At 35.7% G+C, this 19,940-nt stretch overlaps 1 protein-coding gene across 5 annotated transcripts in view; it reads right to left on the bottom strand.

Annotated features, from left to right (window-relative positions):
* LOC109087857 (NUMB endocytic adaptor protein) overlaps positions 1 to 19,940 on the bottom strand; it is a 590,428-nt gene that overhangs the window by 20,936 nt on the left and 549,552 nt on the right. For 4 of the 5 annotated variants that reach the window (XM_042742894.1, XM_042742893.1, XM_042742892.1 and 1 more), the window contains exon 2: positions 2,359 to 2,498. In XM_042742894.1, coding sequence (XP_042598828.1) covers positions 2,359 to 2,484 — 126 coding nt within the window. In that variant the 5' untranslated portion in view covers positions 2,485 to 2,498. Of the gene's footprint in view, positions 1 to 2,358; positions 2,518 to 19,940 lie in introns of those variants that run through there. The other variant, XM_019102042.2, reaches the window with a different exon arrangement.

Here is a 19,940-nt window from a genome sequence, read left to right on the forward strand (position 1 = left end):
AACAGAGCAGTGATTTAGCTGGGAAATGGGCACAGAGTTATTCATAGAGCTGCTCTTCTTCAGCAGGCACCGCTTACATGAGTGTGTCCTCAACACTACCACACCTCTGCGTCAACTGCTCGTCACATACATTCAGAAATGTAGGCCGTGTGTCAAAACAAAGCCAGTTATCAAAAACTTGATCATCTGCTTCTAACACACATCTATTCATCAGAGACATCAGTGACCAGCCATAGAAAGATCAACTGATTAACACTAGCAATATGCAGAACTACACATTATTTTCTTCAACTAATACCTGAATTATGAAGAAAGTCCTGTATAATGGCCATATCATGTCCATCAGACCCTGATCAGACATATTTCAAAGTGACATATGGACACTTCATGCAGTCTTTTAACGGTAGGACTGTATATTCAACAAATAGACTAAATAACTATAATAGACTAAATAGACTAAATAACTATAAACTTTCATTGTCTGAAACGCTAACACTTTACTTGAAGTCTTTATGTATAACGCATTATAATTATTCATAATGTACATTGTAACGCATTATTGTAACCAGAGATTTAAAACATTATAATACTTGTCTATTCCATCAGAAAGTATAATGCATTGAAACTAGTGCTGGACAACGATTCGATTTTTAAAAATCGTGATTAATTGCATGATTTTTCTGAGATTATTTTCAAATATGTATAACGCATTATAATTATTCATAATGTACATTGTAACGCATTATATCTTTTGGATGTTTGTCATGTGTTTCAATTAGGGCTGGGCAAGTTAACGCCTTATCGCATTAACGCATTAATTAATTAACGGCGACAGATATTTTATCGTGCATTATTATGATTATTTTGAAAGTCCGATGCTCACTGGCTCTACAACGGGTCACAACAATGCGATTAATCTCGATTAATCTCAGAAAAATCATGCAATTAATTACGATTTTAAAAAATCAAATAGTTGTCCAGCACTAGTTTCAATGCATTGTACTTTCTGATGGAATAGACAAGTATTATAATGTTTTAAATCTCTGGTTAGAATTACTCACAAGATCATTCAATTATTATTATTATTATTATACAACAATTTCATTGACGCCATACTCCATAAAAAGCACCTCATGTAACAAAAGGAAAAAACCACACAAAAAATTGATTAATTGCACACAAAAAAAAAAAAATTCTTATACTGAGCTGTATGGAGTACATTTATGATCAGCAGGAGGAGAATAAGAGCTCAGATGATGTGAGTGAATCTAGGACACAACACAAACACACGCACACTCATTAAGACACAAACCCGTCACAGGCCACCAATTTACCGTGACCTCACACTATGATACGCTAAAGCAGACTAAAAGCACAGAGGCGAATAAGAGCTCTCCAGGAGAAGAGGACACTGATGGTCAGACTGAAGAGGAGTCTTTGGTTTCAGGCTACTCCTGAAGGGATTGTGGGTAAATGTGGTAAATCAGAGACACATCAAAAGCAGGTTAAGGACGGCGCAGGCTGTGCAGAACCACTAAAGATCACAGCCAATCACATGGCCAACAACGGGCAACGTTCAACGGGCAACAAACGCTCTCAAAGAAAGTTGAGTATCAATTTTTTACTTGCTTTTTTTGCATCTCTTTGCAACTTCTATTAAATCAAAAATAACTGAAAACTAAACTTGTTAATCAATCTTTCTGACCCATATTTAGTTTAATAACCTTTGAGACACAACTTAAAATTCAACCTTCCTGCTTAATTTAATTAGCATTGCATGTCTATATATAACAAACCCACACAATCGCAAAATAAGTCATGTAACTCAAATTATTTGACTTCGGGCACACATTAAACAATGACACATACATATACATGACCTTTTTTTTTACTTTTTGAAATATAAAGGTTTTTATTATACCATTTAAGATATTTTAGATTATTTACTTTTTTTTGTTTGTTTTTTGATAAAACTACATTTAAGGGCACATTTAGCCCTTTTTCTTCTTCTTCTTCTTCTTTTTTTTTTTCTTAGAAAATTCTCAGAAAATGGGAAATAGTTCAAAAACAGGACCTGCTAAGATCACAGAAGAACACTTATTTTAATGCTGTGCTTTTATTATATTTGTTGAGTTATTCTTATCACAATGCCTGGTTTCCATATCAAAAACCATATCGAGAATTTTCCAAAATGGGTCACACACACTGTGAGCTTGTGGCATGGCGTGATCTGTGTCAGAGTCAAGGCACAACAGCGCTCCACAAGTCCCTCAAAGCTCCAGTAATCTCCAGCATTAAGTGCATGAGAATGATTGACAGCTGCAGGTGCCTCAGCACAGGTGTGCATGTGTCCATTACCTTGACGGCGAAGCTGCATTTGGCCCCGCGCACGGCCTCCTCGTCTGTCTGCCACTGGTGCGGCCGGCTGGACTCTGGCACGTAGACGTCTTTCTTTCGCCGGAAACTCTGCCGTAGCTTATTCATCGCTCAGCCTCCTCCTGCAGACAGACAGACGGAGACGTTTCAGACAGATGAAACAGACAGACATCTGATTATCTGCTCCACTGATGACTAGAAATTCCAAACTATTGGAAAAAGTAAAACAAAACAATAAATACAGATCATCTCACAGACATGGGATCAAAACTTCAGAAGTCAATCCCAGCACCAGTATAGCGCTCAGATACCATATTGAGAGATTACTGGAAACGGTAAAAACACCTTACATTTTTAACATCTATTTGGTACTGAATTGTGGTCAACTGATATGGATTTTTTTGATGGCTAATGCTGATATTTTAGAGAGAAGGATGGGTGATGGCTGATATAAAACTGACTGCTGCATTTAAATTCACATTTATCTTAAATAATATTCACTAAATCGGAAATAGATCACTTGAAATATAATAAATAGGATAAAAAACAGCAACATAAACAGATTATACTTAAAGGGATAATTCCAAAAAAATAACATTTTGCTCACACTCATGTTGTCCCAAACCTGTATGATTTTTGAAGAATGATGGTAACTGAAAAGTCGACGGTAGCCATTGACTTCCATAGTATTTTTATCTATACAATAGACATCAATGGCTACCATCAGCTGTTTTGTCACCAACATTTTTTTAAATATATTTTTGTGTCTGTGTTTGTGTGTGTGTTCAACAGCTGAAAGAAATTCACAAAGGTTTGGAACAACATGAGGTTAACTAAATGAGAACATTTTCAACTTTGGGTGAACAAACCCTTTAAGGAACTTAATAAAGAAATGAATAAAAACATGAATAAAAAAAAGGAAGTAAATACAGGAGTAAATCACACAAACAGTACATGCGTTTGTATGCGAGCTTCAAATGCAGAGGATCTAAAGGCTGGATTGGAGTATTGGCTTCCTCAGCAATGTCAAAATAAAAGTTTTAGGGGATATAAAGGATGGATTGGATTATTTTTTTAGTTGTAGCTATTCTTCTGAGACGACTACTAGACGTGATCACTGTAGCAGAGTAGAAGCAAGGAGTTAAACATTTCTCTGTCCACTTATCACACACACACACAATAATTCTCTCGCTAACACACAAATGAACAAGATATGAACGGTGTTCACCCCTGAATGCACCAGCACACACACACAAACACACACACACACACACACGCAAGAAAAGTGAAAAAGATATGAACGGTGTTCACCCCTGAATGCACCAGCTGAGTCACATCAGAGCCACTGCAGTCAGTCAGTCACCTGCAGAGCCAGACAGCAGACAGACTCTCTCTCACACACACACACACACACACACACACAGACACACACACACACACACACACACACAGCACAAGCTTCAGAGAGAGCAGCACAGAAACAGGCTGAAGATTCATTGTCTTTTACACTCCACAGAAGCTCAGATTTCAACAGCATAACGTGACACTCATTTGAATGAGCCAGGAGAGACGCATAACCACACACACACACACACACACACACACACACACACACACACACACACACACACACACACACACACACAGAGGCAGTGAGAAACAGCATGTCTTGAAAGGAGGAAAACACAAAAGCACATTAGCATGAGAAGCCAGTGCCGAGCCCAGCTTGTGTGTGATGTGTGAGTGACAGAAACAGAAACCACACACACAGGTTTGCAACTGTAACCAAATATAATTACCCACATGCCACATAAGATTAATTGGATCAAGGTTGCATAAATAGATCAAAAACGACATTAAATATATTTATTTTAAATAACCTCTGCAAACTCCTACTACTATTCAAAGAACCGTGGAAAAAAAGAAAAAAAAAAATAAAATATTTGTCGGCTATTTTGTTTTAAACATCATTTTATAGTAATAAATTTTTATTGAGTGTTTCTTGAGCAGCAAATCAGTATATTAGAATGATTTCTGAAGATCATGTGACACTGAAGACTGGAGTAATGATGCTGAAAATACAGCTTCGATCACAGAAATAAATTACAGTTTAAAATATGTTACAATAGTAAACAGTTATTTTAAATTGTAATAACATTTCACTATTTTTACTGTATTTTTAACTAAATAAACACAGTCTTGGTGAGCAGAAGAGGTCTTTCAAAAACTGACTGCAGACTTTTGAATGGTATTGTAGGTAATATAAAGCTGGACGCTTCGTGAGCAGCAGCTCCTCTTTCATCACAGATATTCTTTCCCAGTCTCAAAATGCAGAGTAGCAGAAGAAAATGCAGAGGAAAAAATATTAATAAGCAGAAAAGCTTAGTGCGCATGTGTGTGTGTGGGACATCAAACGTCCGGACCGCTGCCAATGAGTTCATCTACTGTCAGAGGACAGAGACTGTGAGAGACTCAGAAGAAAGCAGCACGGAGGAAGAGGAGAGAGAGAGAATCCTTCACAAAGCTCAAGTTCAGCAGCTTTGCTCCGCTCGTCTGTATTTAGGTCAGAGTGACTGCAGGCCGCGGGCGAAGCTCTGATGCTGCGGAGGAGACCATGAAAAACACCACTCCACAGATTTCTGCCACAACTCGTCACTCAAATCCTCTCTCTGCGTTCGGTTCAGTCTGAAGCTCCGTTCACGCTGACAGTGATCGTATCTCTGGAGGTCACAGGGTCGCTGGACTGTTGGTCATATAGTAGATGCTGCTGCCGCAACTGGCCAAAGCTTAAAGGGCAAGTTCACCCAAAAATGAAAATTCTGTCATTAAAGGTGCAGTAGGAGATCTTGGAAAATGCTAGTCTTTTAGCACTGTAAGTGTACGTCCAACCCTCGCTGCAAATTGCCATCCAAAGCCACGCCCCCTGAAGGCATGAACGCGAACAGACCAGATGACCAGAGACAACATTACTACAATACATCATGTGTCATTCACCGGTGACAAAACTATATATTACAGTTAGTAAAGTACTACAATACCAAGAAGGAAGGTCGGGTTGTTGATGTTTGTCTGCACAGCGTACGCGAACGCGCTGATGACGAATCCTATCTGTGCAGCAATCAAACATTTATTCAAAATGATTGAAATCATGAATCCTACACAACTTGACAGTTTAAGAAAGATGGAATTTTAATGCTCTATTTTATCAGTTTCATTTTCACCAAATTCAATTAAATTTTTCACAATTTTTTTTTAATACACAATCATTTTTCTGGATTTATGATTTAACACAAATGTATTATCATAACAGTGGAAAGCAAAAAAATCATACATATTATTCATTTTTTAAATGTGATAATAATAATAATAATGATTATTATTTATTATTTAATTATTTTCTACTTAACAATATTAATACATTTCTGTCTGAACTTTTATTTTGGCATGTTGTAGTGAAGAGCTTTGAGTTGGTGTGTATCTGACGGTAGTTTTGGTGAAACACTGGAGGAGTGACCCAGCTCTGGAGATGAAGTTCATGTGTTCACTGAGTGAGACAGACGAGTGTCATGTGAGCTTCAGTATGTAGACCAAACTGACACACACACACACACACACACACAAACAACATGCAAAATTCAGATTTCATTAGCAGTCTTTTTGCGGTGTATATTCACAGACATTAGTCCATAATTATCTTCATTTGATTAAGTCTACTGCCCAACTTTTGATTCATTCATCCAAAATTTAACAAACTCCATGATAGAATCGGGATTACACAATTTCTTCTCATGTATTTTAATGTAATGATTATTAGAATGACTAATGAACTATTCAGGTGATTAGTACAACAATTTCCTCATGTGCTCCTTTTAAGTTTCTCTCGCCGGACTCAAGCTCTCTCTTCTGTGCCTGCAGTGAATCGATGCATCACTCTATCATACTGATGATGACTGAAGCCGCATCAGTCTCTCTTGCACATAATGAAAGACTTCCTGTTGCTCTGCCACTGCAAAAGGTTGTCAGTGAAACATCATTTTACACATTTCACGTTTCACTGTGCCAGTGTTAATTTTGGCAGGCGTTTTTGATTTAGTCTTAGTCTTAAGGCCCGTTCACACCAAGAACGATAACTATAAAGATAACTATAAAGATAACGATATTAGAGTCCACCCAGCGAACGATATCTTCTGTTTATTCTAAGCGCACGCTCTTCTGCCGCTTAAATTCTCGAGCACGTTACAGCAGGATGGATTCTGATTGGCTGTCAATTTTTTATTGTTCATCAACTGGAAAAAAAATTGTTTTGAAAGTGATTCCAGGGATATCGTTTTTCTTTGTCTTTATCGTTATAGTTGTGGTGTGGACTCTGCTGTTCTTTAATACTGAAAACGATTTTTAGAACTATATCTTTATCGTTATCTTTATAGTTATCGTCCTTGGTGTGAACAGGCCCTTAGTCTTGAGACGAAAATGCTTAATAGTCTTAGTCACATTTTAGTCATTTGAGTCTTTCATAGTTTTTTTAGTGCGAAAAGGTGCATTTTATTCACTTTTTAGTCACTACTTTAGTCAATAGTTTTAGCCAAACTGTAGTTATCAGAATTTATTTTTGGTAGAGATTTTATAGTTTTCAAATTAAATTTAATCATTAATTCTTCTCTCTTTAGATTCAATTCTTATCCAAAATTTAATCAAAATCTGAATTTGGAAAATCTTGAATAAATTATTGACCATTTTCATTTTTGGGTGAACTTTCTCTTTAAGTGAAAAAGGAGTCACCTTATAAAAATAGTAATATATATATATCAAAAAAGCACAATAAGACAAATACAATAGAGATACAAATTAAACTCTTTTTTCAGATACAGTGGGTAGTACTTTTAACATGTATACATGTTTATTTACACATTTTTGTTTGGTTAACATTAAGGACAGATAGGTATTTAATTTGGAATGCTGTCCTTTTAAGACGGAAGGCATGCATGTAATACTGACACAGTCAGTTTTCACCCACCTGTCACGTTCACAGTTAATCCATAACCTATTTACGTGAGATATCATACACGATAAACATTTTGGACTGCTGTGTTGTGTATCTGAGCGTTGAGAACTGATCGCGAGCTGTATAATGAACTGAGGAACTTCCTGTTGCTCGCGCGCCACAGAGAGAACAATCACAGCGTGATGTTCGTTCCCGTCCGCCTTCAAACTTAAGTTAATCGGACCAACGAATTGTTACTCCCGGGGAAAAACGGGACGTCTGGTTACCTTATCCATACCGAGCTGGGCAACCTCCCGCTCTCTTCACTGCCAATGCAGTGTTTGCAATTCATCGACTGAGCTTGAGTCTGGCATCAAAAGGGAGTCAGTCTCATAGACTCCCCATGTTAAAATGCCCACTTACACATTTCACGTTTCACTGTGCAGTGTGTGGGAGAGCGAGTCTGGCATCAAGGGGGTGAAATAAAAGCCACTCACAACATTCACACATTTCAGCTCTAATTCCCCTTAAATTGATGGATTTATTTCTTTATTAGATTGATGTGTTTTTTTCTTTAATAGGTGCATCTTTTTCATAAGTTTCTTTCATTCACACACCATTATCATTATGCTCTTACAACTCTGAAGTAATTTGCAAGAAATGTTCAGGCAAATACAATTATAAATCACATTTACACAACACCCCTGGAAATACAGCAGGATAAAAGTAAAGTAAATAAATACACAGCACAATTTAAAATCCAGGCATCTCAGAAAGGTTGAAAAGAATACAGCTCTATTTGTATCATATTTTTAATGAGGGATTCAGATTTTAGTTGTGGGAATTTGATTTGGGTTGTAAAGATTTGAGTTTTTTGTTATTGTAGGTATTGTTATTGTTGTAACAACCTCTCATGAGTATAAATATCTTTGATTTCATGTGTTTTATTACACAAAGTTTGCAGGATAAAATTGATTTCATGTGTTTTATGAAGTTTTATGAATTCATTTGTTTTGTGATAAGGTTTGGTTTAGTAAATTTGTTTGGAAATTTGAAAAGAAAATTTGTTGATTTAATTTTTTTTATGATTTTTTATGAAATAAAAACAGAACCAATTAATGATAAATCAAAAAAAAAAAAAAAAAAAAAAAAATATTATATATATATATATATATATATATATATTAAAAAAAAAATATATATATATATATATATATATATATATATAATATATATTTTTTTTTTTAAAGATAAAATAAAATGGTGTTAAGAAAAGAATGGATCAGATCTCCCTATTATATATATTTAAATTAAACTGTTAAAGTGTAATGAATTTAAATTGAGTAAACATAATTTTTGATTAATAAAATGCAATTTAACCAATCCAACTTATTCTTCAAGTAAAAATGAGCACGGTGTGTCTTATGGTAATGCTACATAAAGGTTTCCATGAAGTAAATAATTAAGCAAGTGAATAAACCAGAAAGAGAACTGACTGACTGAATGAGTGAGTAAACAGTGTGAAGTGAAGAGTGAGTGAATGAAGGAGTGTTGTCTCTTTGTGTGTGTGTGTGTGTGTGTGTGTGTGTGTGTTAATGAGGCCATTAAGCTGAGCTCGGGCCAGACACAAGCCACTCGCTGCCTCAGTCACGCGGCTCACCGAGCACACACCAGCGCTGGCCTCCCAGAGAACCTATTTAAATCATCTCTCCAGGAACGGAAAACACTTATTAATTCCAGCAAAAGGAACCTGGAGAGGAAGACAAAAGCGCTTTGAGACCGACAGACAGAGAGACGCTCTCAGAAAAGCTCTCATTCCACACAACAACACATGGCTCCATGTCAGACGTCTCGTGAATGAAAACTCTCCAAGACACGCGATTAAGCTGGAAATAGCAATTTCAGGCATCACTGACCACTTATGTAATGATGGGAAAAAATCTTTACACGAAGCCTGAAATACTGAGAAGTTATTATCACTCAGACAGCACTGATCAGAGACAGCTATCTCCAAAAGAATAACACTGTGGCTCTGTACTGAGACTTCGCTTGCTTTGACCAGACCAGCACAGGGCTTTAGGGGAGGAGCTACATGTTTTCCCAGCCAATGAGTGGCTAACACTTACTATCATCGGATGATATGATTCTTTAGGGTCTACAACAAAGTCTACAACATACTTTGGTTCAAATTTCTCAATGGTAGAGTAAAACAACACCCTTTTCACCCTGTCAAAAACTGCTCTGTTCACAGCGACCCGTTTTGGTGCATGTTCCTTTAAATGCTAATGAGCTCTCCTAACCCCGCCCCTCTCTTCCATGGAGTGATTATTAAGAAAGGAGATTCGCAATGATTCATAAAAACCTTATGTATTTAACAAATGAAACCTTATTGTAAAGTAGTAATAATAATAACTAATAATAATATGACAATTTTTCTTTCATGTTTTTATTATTTTTGTTGTGTTTTTTTAATTTATTGTACTTTATTAAAACTTATTTGGTGTTGATAATACATTATATTATTTTTATGGTTATAATAAATTTGTATTAAACCATTAATACAGAAAAATTCTGAATGAATAAATAATTGTTTATAAACAAAATAATTATTACTGTAAATTTTTTTGTGGTTTTTTAAGTTTTATAAATGTAACTGATTAGAAAAGCTTTTTGATTATTAATATTTAATGAAACACAATCTAGAAAAACTGAAATGGAAAATATTTGGGGGAAAAAATAAAATATGATTTCATAGTAAATGTCAAGGTAAATATTAAAGTTGGCATTGTCCACACCACAGAAAGGCTCGTCATAGCTGACATGATGTTATGTAATAAACAGCAAGCTAAGAGCAAAGAGCGCTCTCTTTTAAAAAAATAAAAAATCTGTCTATACTACACAATTTGTTGGTTATAGGGAAACAATTCATAATCAAGAATTGAGCAGGTACTTGGGACTACCGTAAAACTGAAGTATCAATTCAGTGCCAACGGTACGTACCTGTACTTTAGATAACACTAGATGATCTGCACTACGAGTGCCATTAAACTAAAGTTTCCACGGTGGCTCCTGGATTCAGCGCTCTGTTGAGAACGTCTCAAGAAAATACACATAACTGACTGAACTTACTCCAGCACTAGTTTTTGGTTCCATTAACCACAGGTAAGAAGTAAGTATCATGATATGATAACCCTGCTTTCTGCATGGTATTATGATGCATTTTCGTCAAATGGATCAGATGTGGAAAACCCTAAACGCTGGTGTAAATTAGAACTGAATATCTGAAGTCATCATACAGAGGCCATGACTCGTATTGCGACTTACTGAACTCAGTTTATCACAAACCACCAAACAAGACGAAACTCAGCAAAACCAAGCAATATCACCGCAAACCAAGAAAAAGAAAATCTAAGTAGACATACTAAAGAAGCAACATACAAAGTCAATCTTCATTCAGGCAAAAACATTAACACTCTTCATTTATTTTATTTTTAAAACGATTACACACACACACACTAACACACACAAACAAAGCTTCTCTCAAAAGTTGAAACAGTGATACACCTACAATTTCCAAAAAATACCAATTACTTTTCCTTTAAAAATCAATCAATCAATCACAAACCCAAACATTTTTAATCCACCACATTTTTTAATCCTGTCACATATAAGTTCACAATCGCAGACATTACAGTTGAGATCTTTTGTATTTATTATAGTTCATTACTGAATAATAGCAGAAAACTGCTGATTGGGGGGGATTGAATTTCTCTAATTATGTTCACTCTTGGGTCAGCTTATAGTGTTTGGCCTATATATTTCATATATTTCAGAGACAGTTTGAGGTGTTTTGGTACTATTTAAGTTTTCGATGAAAACGAGGCCGTCAGAACTGAAGTAGACTGCCCAGTGAATGCTATCAGTCATGTCATGTTATCAAAGATCTAAATCAAACAGTCCAAAAAGATGAATGCAATACTAGAAATTACTATGATATATTAATTGTCCAAAAGTGAATGACTCCTGAAGTTCAGATATGCCTCTGATGGGGCGTCTTCACCCTGAAAAACTCCATACCAGAATGGAGAAAGTGAAAGAGCAGGAGGGATGGAAAAAAGGGAGAGAGGGAGAGAGAGAGAGAGAGAGAGAGAGAGAGAGAGAGAGAGAGAGAGAGCATGAAACACAGAAACATTTATTATCCTCAGTGTTTAAACTTGCGCTGCTTCACATTGTTGTGGAAACCGTGGTATATTTTAGGATTATCTTATGAATAGAAAGCACAAAAAACAACATTATTTTTATTTTATTTTTTGTAATCGTATACATGCATTTACTGTCACTTTTGATCAATTTAATGAGTCCATGTGGAAATACCCAAATTAAAAGTATTTTGCTGTAGCAAGTGGGAGATTTAGCTGGTTTTGCCATCACATTCTCTGCCTAACTTATCTGCTTTATTTTAAGGATGAAAAGTGCATCTCTCTGAAAGAATCTCTCTGTACTTCGCAGATCACTGCTAACAGTACTGGAGTCTCTACCTTCAGTGACCACTGTGGAGTGTACAGTACCACAGATAACGAGAGCAGAGCTGAAACGCACACAAAGGCACCATCATTTGCATATCTAAATGAAAGTGAGCACGTGTTTAAGGCTCTGTCAGGGTTCAGTGTTATCTGTGAAGGGCAGGTCTGCATACCTTCACTTGACAAAGCCCTCGGACAGACACCAAGACTCCTCAGGGTGTCAAATAATAGAAAGTTGACTCATATCTAATGTAATCAAGGATTTGCAGTTCCTGTTCTACATCTCAATTTGAATGTAATTCAAATGACACTCTCTGTGTCAGCAGATTAGGGTCTATATCACAGTAGGGCTGTGGGATCTATATTTTTCTGAGATTCTGTTGATACAGATTATTGGACAGTATTTAGCTGAGTGTGTTTTTGTGCTGGCATCTTGGCTGGTTTAGGTCTGTCGTGGACAGCTGACTCCCAAAGATCTTCTTCATATTCTGTGCAGTGGTCAATTCCCCACAGTGATGTTTTTTATTATTTTAATTAAGGGGCGATATTCTTGGATCTTCTTCATATTTTTATTTTTTTTAAGGGGAGTTTTTGGCCTTTATTTGTTTGTTTTTGAGTGCAATTTTTTTTTTTTTAAGTTCTTTTATTTATTGAATATATTTTGTTTGAATATTCTTACATTTAATTAATAATCAAATAAAAATCAGTATTAACAAAAGATGCATTTACACCAAATTTTAAATGTAGCTCAGAGGTGGCATTAATAGGATCATATGCATTTCATTTTTCCCTATTCAGTGTTCCCCATTTTCAAATTTTCGATTTCCGATTCAATTCGAACCGATTTAATATAAATTATTTTGGATATATATCAGGTACAGGACATGCCATTTTCAATTTTCCCAAGGAAAAAAAAAATCTCTCAACTAATACTGTAAAATATAAATGAGAACCAGTTAGTACTAAATTACTATAAAACTGAAGTTTAAATAATACTGATTTATATACAAACACTTAAATTACACTCAATTCAGTTTTTATAATAATAAAGTTACAATTACAGAATTATATTTCTACTCCAATCCATTTTTTGAAATACAAACATTTAAATGTTGCTTGACGGATTTATTTAAACTAGGGATGCACCGATGTATCTTCAGATTTTTGATTATTTTAAAGCCATCGGCATATCAGAAATAGCATGAAAAGGGCCGATATCGATGATTTATTAATTAACTGCATGGAGACAATGAGTTGCATGTCTGTTGCATTATACAACATTTTTCTCTGGGCAAAATAATTAAATACCTGCCAAAACAAAATAAAATCTGTACAAAATATAGTTTGTCAGACGGCATAGTACAGCCATATGCAAACGTGACACTGATGCATCCAACGAGTGAAATGCCCGCTTTCAGCTGTAAATTCATCATAGGTAAGTCTCAATGGCAATACACCGGCGTTCGAGTTTATCCGAGGATATGTCACGAACCGCCAAGCATTAGGCCTACACTTAAGAGAAAATAAATGGCAGGTAATATGCAGCTTTTTGTTTGAAACCAGTGTAATGTAAAACACGGATTCACACAAGGTTACATCACGCACCTGCAGCATTTCTGTGAACTGAGAAAACAGAATAAAACTGTATAGGCTACATAAAAAGGAATATATAGACCTATACTAGGGTTGGGCGATGTCTTCAAATTTGGCATCGGCTGATGTCTACAGTAAAACATCGCGATGGACGATGACATCGGCAGGGGCGAGTGGTGCGGCGCGACAAAATACTATAGAACCACTGATTTATAATAGAGATTCACTATATATAGATCCGTCACTAGAACTCATAATCAGTGATGCTGTCTACACTGGATGCGCAACATCGTGATGTCTATCAGGCTGTTTTTTTCCCTTTCAAAATGCCTATGGGAGTAGCATTTTTTATTGATGCTAAAACATTTTTAAATATCTTGATAAAAATTATTTAATGTTTTTATTGCGTTGACAGTTTTTTCTTTTGTGTAATACATTTGGTCTTTGGTAAATCTAGAAAAGATGACGCTGTATTGGCTATGACTAAGAGAGATCATTCAAGACTTTTTTTTCCTCTGAGTAAATTAAACGCTGTACTTTATTTTTATTATTATTGTTAATAATATTATTATCGGCAAAGAAAAAGTTTAAAAAAATAACATTATTAATTATGTTTTCTACTCAAACCGGTTTCACAGAGGAACGCAGGAACAGAAATGTTCAAATACCGATTCTGCTCAGAGTGAACCAATCTTTTTTTTTTTCTCTTGTTTTTAAGCCTTGCTTTATGCAATTGACCAATATTGGTATCGGCCAATAGTTGTTTGTATCGGTATGGGCCAAAAAAAATATCTATCGGTGCATCCCTAATTTAAAAATAAATGAAAAATCATAATGAATATGTTAGAATTCATCTAGAGTTCATTTCTCTAGCAGACTAACGAGTTAATGGTCACTGAAAAGGTTTTTTTCTGAGGTAAATGTGACATTACCTGACATTGTTTACAAGCTGTTACACATGTTTTTCCACGGCTGAAACACTGATTGAGCGATTACTTGTGACAGGATACAGATACAGAAGTTGTACTCTTTCTTTCAACATGCCTTCAGATGTTTATTCATGTTTATTTTGTGCTGAAACTGTTATTAAAGCAGAGGAGATGATAAGTTCACGCACACTTAGTGCTGCCGCTTCTCTTGCACTGGCGCGTTACAGTGATCCGTCACTCCACATTAAACAGCACCAAAATGGTATTTACTGTTTGAATACTGTAATAAAATGGTAAGAATTTTAAATCTGGGACTTTGTTCCATATCAAAAGTAACAAAACTTATTTCGATTTATTGGATGCGATGGAGGCTACAATGTTCTGTTCATTAACTGAAAACTTTTAAAAATCAATTTCATTTCATAAAAATGAGAATCAATTAAAATCGAGAAATCAACATTTTTTACCCAGTCCTACATGCAGGCGTCAGATTTCAATAACAGTATTTTTGTGCTTTCATATTCATTGAAACTAGTCCATATCACCATCTGATTAAGTGTATAGCCCTACTTTTGATATACAAAATGTTGCCAAATTATATGACATTCTTTGTTGTTCTATTTTTATGACTGGATTTTGCGATTCTGTGTTTTCCACATCACGAAAATCACAGGGCCCTACATACTATTAAACTGCAATTAACATTTTTAATTAACGCTATGAGATTTTTCTTTAAGAAAAAAAATAGAAAACTGTAAGATGTTTTAAAGTTTTAATTAAAAAATTTATTAATTAATTACTTTATGATTTATTTGTGTGTTTTGTGAATGTTTTTTGTTTTGATATATTTAAAAGTTTTTATGAGAAATTTTATTAGTATTTTTATAAAAATTATAACCAAATACTCTGGTTGATCACTATTCCTTCAGGAACATATGTAGAAAAAAAATAATCACTGATAAACTGCACTCAGTGACCCAGTTTCCTCACTCCGGATACTGTAAAAAGCTGACAGACTCTGCAATCATGGCTTAAACACACATTCAAACTCATAAATGAGACACAACTGACACATTAAAGTTTTTTGGTTTTATCAGATGATGGAATCTTCCTTTAAATTAATAATAAGTATCTCACATGGCTCTGGGGCAACAGCAGCTTAGATTGGATACGACTGAATCATATCACAGCCATTCACACATACGGCTGAAACTTCCTAATGTCTGGAAATAGAAAAAAATTTGTTTTAGAGCTTACAGTTATATTTCTTAAAATATTTTATATTAAAATAAAAACTGATCACTTCTGAGTTCGCTCCCTTTCATGTGAGATTGGTGGCTAATATATAACCAATCTAATTGTTAAAACATGCATTAGATAGAATGGTGGAGCGCTCATTGTATCAGCTCACAGCAGGCACGTACAGTAATTCGTGAACGTTTAGCAGAGAAATTAAGAGGTCGCACCACAACAATTATTTGCACTCGCACAAATATATTTAGTAAATATATCCCAAATATATTTTGGGGTCGCACAGATTACATTTCGGGAGCATATGAGATCAAAATGGTAACAATTTCGAGCCCTGCTAGATGAATTTTAGTTTTTGTGTTGCCAATCACTTTCCAATATTAAAAACGTCAAATGCCATTAAAGTGTGTCATATATAAATACCCAGTACCCATCACTGCACAGTGGAAGCCCCACTGAACTCTCTATTTGACCAGTGCTTTTCAGAAAGATATTAACAGTCCCAGTCCTGCTGGTGCCGCTGACTCACGTACAGTACGAGCCCTGCGTCTGCTGTTAATAGTACTAGTCAGAGGCGGGTCATCTGGCCCATCAGCCAAAGGTTATGTTGATTATCTTAAGGGAGCTCAAGCAGAGTAAACTGTGTTTGTTAAATGCCCTAATGATACCAGAGCCTCTCTGAAGGCTGTACTCATGTTTTATTCAGGCTCTGCCAGTCCAGCAACAAATACATCTGAATCCCATCCCAACTGAAACCAGAAAGCCATTCTTACATAGGGCTGTGCGATTTGGGGAAAATATCTGATTGCGGTTTTTTACAGATATTGTGATTGCGATTTGATTTGCGATTTTAATTTAGCAAAGTCAAGATTCAGCTTAATATTGTCAATAGTGTGCAGCACAGTAACTTATGAGTATCTTTACCCTGCTGAAAAAAACAATAGAAACCATCACAGAAATTCTTTTGGTTTCCATTAAAACAATTACAAAATTCCTTTTTGAAGTGTATTTTGGGCGTTATTCCAATTGGAATTACTGTTGTTCTACTGTTTCCCATCAGACAGATTACATCCAACCAATAGAATCCATCAAATACCAGTAGACACCATTATAGTTTACATTAAAGCCAATATAATTCCCATTATAACCCTTAAATCCATAAAATTTTCTATTGTGTTTTGGGAGGGGCTCTATTGTTTTGTTTTGTTTTTAGCAGGGAATATTATAATTGTATTACTACTTTTACAGAATTTACTTAATTATTGAATTTCACAGGAAAGATTCATTTATTTTGTGTAAATACTGTATTAATTTAGTCAATTATTAAAGTATTACATAGGTTACATAGGCTGATGTATACATTTTTAAGCATTTGGGATTTTAAGAACAAGTGGAAAATGTGCTGAATGTTTCACTTCATCCAAGTGAAATTAGCAAGCAGTTAGACTGAATTTACACTTGTTTTAAAAGCGGAGCCAGGCGTGAGCTGACACGGCTCCTCTGTGAGACGCGGCAGAGAGGAGAGAGTATGAGAAGCTTTCAGAGACACAGGCTGTGTGTGGAGTCTTCTTAATTGGAAATAGCGAACATGCATTATAAACTTCTTTCAATTAAGAATCTGTTGGGGAGATAAAATGTGCAAGATAACATTCATGTACTAATAAAAGCATCTTAGAATATATATTTTATTCTCCAGCACTGAAAGCAGAACCGATAAGGGAGCTCTTGATATGTGTTGTGACATAGCTCTTGTAAATTAACGTTACCTTTTTTGTTTGGTGTCTGTCATTTCGAAGTAATCTCATATTACATAAGTTTTACTTTAGTATTAATTTGCCTAACTATCGATCTGACCCTGCAGATGCCATAATCACACACACACAAACTTTTTTTTTTTTTTTTTTATAGTGGGCATTTACGCAGTTTGTTAGAGCAGTGCTGATTGGGGAGAACGGAGGTGCGCTCACTCTATTGGTTAGTAAGGCTGTCACTCAGTAATGCATGGAATTTTTTTTTTAAATAGTGGTCGTTGGCTTTGCAATTAGCAAAATTGCAACGTCTCAAATCGCGATTGTGATTCGATTTCGATTAATCGCACTCGCAGGCTTTGTAATTAGGATGATCAAAAACCATTGTCCATATTGAAAAACCTAGATTTCTGATTGCACATTTTTGAATATTATTCAGTTTTGTGTTTTAATAATATTTTGATTATCATGAATTTTTGATTTGACATTTTTTATTTTTTGGAAAATAGACAATATTTTGTACAATTAGTATTTAAAAAATGATTGGGGGGGGGTTTGAATATGATTTTTAATTATAATTATTTTATAATGATTATGTTTTTCCCAATTTCATTTTTCAAGATTTTTAATTCAATGGTCAGTTTTAGCTATCAAACAGTATGTCTAATTTATTGAAATAATTAGACTTAATTTAGCAACAATGTATTAAATGTCAAAGTCATGTTTGATGTAAGCACTAAGCGTTTGTAAAAGCTTTATTAAGTTCCTCAAAGAGCTTAGGCTATTTAAAGTGTACAAATCAAACTCAACCAAAACAGATAAGAAATGCTCTGGGGTGGAAGAAGACAGACAATATTGAAGGAACAGGTAACAGGAGCCTGTGTGACTCATAGCATGCTGGTTCAAACCAGAGAGAGGATTTCATCACACCCCGTCCGACCAGTCCGTCCACTCAAGGAGGCCCACGAGGCCTGTGGTATTTACATTCTCCTTCTGGGTGACTGCGCTGCGCCTGAGTGACACCTGAAGCCACCAATCCGGCCATCTCTCTCCCTCCAGGCCCACAACTTCTGAACAAACTGAAAGAACTCATTGTCTGTCGTCCAAAACTATGGAGACTGTATTGCATGAGAAGGCACGGAGAGATTGCCATTCCGTGGACAAATGCGTCCAGTGGAGCAAAAGAAGTCCAAATAATGGAAAATTACCCAGCGGCACAGACCGCAGAGGTTTGATTGCTTTGAAGCAGTGCGCTCAGTAAATAGCAGCTCTGCTTCTGAATGAAGCTCTGATCAGTCTCAGTGGTGTCTCCTGAAGAGCTGCAGCCTGACACCGATCTCTTATCGAGGACGGGTGATTGCTGCTGAAGCACAGCGAGGGCTTGTGTCCAGTCAACTGAAGAATGCAGCCATGCAGCTCACAAGGCCTCTATCAGGTCCTGTGCTCCCTTTTCTACCAGCAGAGTGCCCGATCTGGCCCCATTTTCACCAAATGGGCAGGAGGAATAATTTCCTCATGGCAGTGGTTCCCAGCCTTTTTCAACTCGCGGCCCACACAACCAAACACATATGTTTCCGCGGCCCACTGCAAAAAAATTAACTGACCCCGCTATTGTTTGTGATATTCCTGTTCTACAGTATTTTAGAGTAAACAGTAGGGAGGCAACAATACAGTTAACCCACGGTTCAATAAATACCTCGGTTTTTTAACCACAGTTACAGTTTATTTATTTGATTGTGCCATCCCAAAGAAGCACAAAGTCACTTTTACGGACTTTTAAATTAAATGTTCCCTCCTGGTGGAATGACCTGCCCAACTCAATCCGAGTAGCTCAGTCCTTAGCCATCTTCAAGAATCGGCTTAAAACACATCTCTCCCATCTTTATTTGACCCTCTTAACTTTTGCACTCACTATTCTAATTCTATTTTAAAAAAAAAAAAAAAAAATCTAAACTATCTTTTTTTCTAATTTTCTTTTCTTTTGTGTATTCTACTCTGTTTCTTTTTTTTTATTTATTATATTATTTAAAAGCCCTTGCTACGTATACTGTGTTTAAGCTAACTGAGACTTGTTCTAGCACTTATATATCATTGCTCTTTTGCTGATTTTGATTGCTTCCATTGTCCTCATTTGTAAGTCACTTTGGATAAAAGCGTCTGCTAAATGACTAAATGTTAATGTAAATGTAAATTTAAAATTCACATCCCTGATTATTTTTATGGATTGGCCATTATTTAGTGCTATAAACTACTGTTATGTCTGTTTCATTCATACTAGACGCCTGAAGACAACCTCGCACAGAAAATCCACATATGCATTACAGAAGTAACAGAGCTCATGACGCTCCAGGAAATCCCTAACATGGACAAAAGCATCCAGCTACAGCTGAATAAATGAAGACAGAAACGCTTTGAATGATGACATTCAAAGAGAACATTTAAAGGGGTCATAACATGAGAAATCAAATTTGCCTTGATCTGTTGGCATATAAGAGGTCTTTGTACCATTAAAGGTGACATATCATGAAAATCTGACTTT

Source organism: Cyprinus carpio, chromosome B17 (genome assembly GCF_018340385.1).
Source record: "Cyprinus carpio isolate SPL01 chromosome B17, ASM1834038v1, whole genome shotgun sequence".
Taxonomy (NCBI): domain Eukaryota; kingdom Metazoa; phylum Chordata; class Actinopteri; order Cypriniformes; family Cyprinidae; genus Cyprinus; species Cyprinus carpio.